The sequence below is a fragment of the Egretta garzetta genome, unplaced genomic scaffold, assembly GCF_000687185.1.
Source record: "Egretta garzetta isolate BGI_Z169 unplaced genomic scaffold, ASM68718v1 scaffold138, whole genome shotgun sequence".
NCBI classification, from domain to species: Eukaryota; Metazoa; Chordata; class Aves; order Pelecaniformes; family Ardeidae; genus Egretta; species Egretta garzetta.
In genome coordinates this window covers 1,359,587-1,363,200 of record NW_009260598.1, presented here as the reverse complement: position 1 = coordinate 1,363,200, position 3,614 = coordinate 1,359,587, and the positions used below count along the sequence as shown (strand labels likewise).

General features: G+C 36.9%; 1 protein-coding gene across 1 annotated transcript in view; it reads left to right on the top strand.

Annotated features, from left to right (window-relative positions):
- Window positions 1-3,614, top strand: part of AFG1L (AFG1 like ATPase) — a 74,126-nt gene that overhangs the window by 53,234 nt on the left and 17,278 nt on the right. The window contains exons 10-11 of the mRNA XM_035900305.1: window positions 1,378-1,448; window positions 1,705-1,805. Coding sequence (XP_035756198.1) covers window positions 1,378-1,448; window positions 1,705-1,805 — 172 coding nt within the window. The remainder of the gene's footprint in view (window positions 1-1,377; window positions 1,449-1,704; window positions 1,806-3,614) is intronic.

The window sequence follows — 3,614 nt, the reverse complement described above, 5'->3', positions numbered from 1 at the left end:
TGTGGTTTGTTTTTTTTTTTCTTTGTCTCTTCCTTTTCATTTGTCATTTTGTCAGAGGAAAGCAGCACACAGATATCAATGTTAAAAGAAAATTCTTTTTTTGAAGTTACAATCTTATGTCATCTCTTGTCCCCAAAAGGTTTTTTAAAGCGTTCGAAATGGCACTTGCAGAAGTTTGTGGGGTTTTTTTGGGGTTGTTTTTTTTTTGTTTTTGTTTTTTTTTTTGAAATTGTATCTACAGGGTTTGCTATTTGTGGGGTTTTTTTGGGGTTGTTTTTTTTTTTGGGTTTGTTTTTTTTTTAAATTGTATCTACAGGGTTTGCTGTGGTTAAGCTTGAGTTAAAAAATAGTCATTTCGGTTCTGCTATTAACATTTTTAAGGAGTTTAAGGCCTAATGAACAAGAAAGTAATTGTGTAGCATGCCAATCATCACTTGTCGTTTAGAGGAGGTCTAGAACTGTGAAGCGATGCAACTAGAGTGCATCTACAACCTATGAAACCAGCCTTCTCACACCACATGAGATCATACAAAGTTCAGTGAAGTGTTCTATATCCTAGTTCTAGTTTATTGTCTATCGTAGCATTAATTAACTATTCTCAGCTTTCAAACTCAGCTAGAAATATTATCTGTCTTCTTGAAGAATGAAACACGGAAAAGTTGGCCTTCTAACCCATTGAGTGACAAAAACCATTCTCTAATCAGGCTGATTTATAATTCTCATGGCAACCAGAAGATGAATACAAACTTTACTTCAACTCCCAGCACAGATATTTTGCATTTTCACTGTCTGTGGTTGATCTTTTCCCAAACAGTGTTGGGGACAGAGGGGTGGAAAATGGTAAAATCACTAATGCAGAGATCATGCTGGTATATTGAATTTCATAGTTTAATTTTGAAAATTGTTTGAGCGATACAATCAGTTGACTTGATTTCCACACCACACCACCCCCCCCGAAAGCTCCTCCAATATTTAATTTCACGAAGTCCCCTCTCAGAAATTTCAAAGGATACTTCTTTAGGTGCTTGACTGCCTTGCCTTGTCTATTTGCTCTTATTTTGCATGCAAGATAGAGCCAGAAGCCTTTTTTCTCATTGTGTACGCATAGTGTTAATGGATCTGCTCTGCCTATATTGCCTCATTACTGGAAACAGCTCAAAACACAGAAGTCTTTCAGTGTATGCAAATAAGGCAGAATCATCTACCTGAGAGTTAATATTCTCTACTTTTAAGTGTATTCTAAATCTAATGTTTGTATTTAGAGCATAACATCCTGTTCTCTTTTTTATGGGCAAAAAGCTAAGCAGGCTCAGGCAGCTGTTTGATGTTGGCTTCAAGTGTTATTAATTTCATATTCTATTATTCTTTTCACTGTAGCACAAGTGAAGCTGATGTGGAGGCTGTCATGGATAAGTTGTTTGATGAGCTGGCTCAGAAACAAAATGATTGTACGTAAGTTAATTTCTCTTGAAAGAGAATACATTTAGAACACAATGCCCAATCTCCACTGACCAATTAATAAGTTCCATTGCTGTATATGGGTTGATGCCACACTCAAGTGGCAGTCATTGTATCAGCATTTTGTCTAATTTATGTGTTGAATCATGTGCTATTATTCATCAAGCTATGCATTTCCTATCTGTAAGAGATGAATTTTATAGTAATTATCCAGAGAAGATTGAGTCTTTGTTCATGTTCCCATAGTAACTAGACCAAGGATTCTAAAAGTGCAAGGCAGAGAGCTGAGGCTGAATAAAGCGTGTGGAACCATTGCAGACTGCACGTTTGAAGAGCTGTGTGACAGAGTGAGTACCCAGTCAAATCTAGATCAGTTAATGCTCAGACTTTTCACAGTGTAAAAAAAAGAAAAAAAAAAAATTAAAAAAATTAAAAAGCCCCAAATGCCAAACACAAAACCACGCTATTTTCCCCAGTCATACTAGATGAAGAGAGCTTTTTTTAACTTGGCAGAAACATTTTGAATTTAACATAAAAAAACCCCCAAACCTCCCCAAAAGAACCATAATAATTTTCTTTTTAATGATACAGTAAAGTCACTCTTAAGTATATTACAGATTATCTTCAAAAATCCTAATACAGTATGTGCCTGGGTAACATGATTGCTGGAATTTTAGTCATCACAACATATCAATAAGTAAACAGTATTAAAGTATTGTTTTTAAATTCTGGGGTTTGAGTTGATACTCAAGCAAAGGATAGTAATCCTGGCACCACTAGAGTAAAGCTGTTGTTGCATGCCTTAGTTGTGACTAGCTGGGCAAGGGCTGTTATTCCCAGGCCTTCTCAAAATTTGCCAGATTTTGCTAAATACTGCCAAATTCTCTGCTAAACACGTGGGGTGTGATTCCTGAAAAGCTCTCTTTGTACATGACTGTCAGTGGGTTTGAAGACAGCCCCCCAGAAGTTGCATTGTACTTTGGTGACCTCTCTGCTGCAAACACCTGAAGTTATTGTCAAATGATCACAACTCTAAACTGGGCCGATAGCACCTTTGATTCAGGATGCTGACCAGTCCTTTGGTTGTAACATTATGTTTCCGCTTCCTTATAGCTACCAAGTTAATAACTATTTGGACAGAAATGTTATGTTTCAGGCTGTAGGTTTTAGGCTTCATTGGTTTTTCAGTTTCAGATAAAAACAGTTAGCCATCTGTGAGAATGGAGGTATGCCATGGGTAGAACTGCTTGCTTCTCACTAAAAGTTTTGAGACTTTTTCTTCATTGTGCCTCTTAATGTATCAGGAAACTATGCTGTCAGCAGACACCTGTAAAATTCTTTAGTCCAGTAAATGCCTTATGTACTTAAATAGGATGATAAATTGCTTCTAAGGAGATGTGCGCTGGTAGCTCACATGGCAGCGCCCACTACTTTGGGTCTGAAGGTTCTGATCCTGTTGAAGAATTGTGCAGGGTTCAGACCAACTTGGCGTAACAGAGCTGAGGTGCTTGGTTTGCGCTCAGAACAAGTAAAGAGAATCCTTTGAAATGTTAAACATAACTTAACAGTATTGTTCTTACACTGATCACCCAGGACTTGGGAAGTAGCTGTCTCCATTCAGGTACCTTCCACAGATGTGGTATGATAGTCTCTAATGGAATAATCATGCTTAAAACTAAAACACGGCGGACAATAAATGCTTTTCTTCAGCAGCTTCCTCAGTCATTGCTTATTTTCTTTGCGTATGCCTCCATTTCTTTCTACCTTTAATTGTTATATGCAGTTACTTATTTTGCACTGATTTTTCTCTTTGGATCACTGATGCACCTTCATAAATAATACATTAGTGTGTTGGTAAGCTGGTATCACTGTGCTCACTTCATAGATAGAGGTGTATAGTCATGAACTTCAGAATTGTCCACTAAATTTGTATGAATGGCTTGGGTTGCCTCTAATACAATTTTTTTTCATGAATTTAAACTTCTATAGCGCTTCATAGCAATAGTAAAAAATTCCATCAGTGTAAGCTGCATTTAAGACCTTGCCAGCCCAGTTGCCCTTAAAATCTGCTAAAAGAAAAATTCAGTTGTCAAACCATGAAACCGTGTTCCTTTTTTTTAATGAAATCTTTTACCTCTCTGAGGGAAAATTTTATA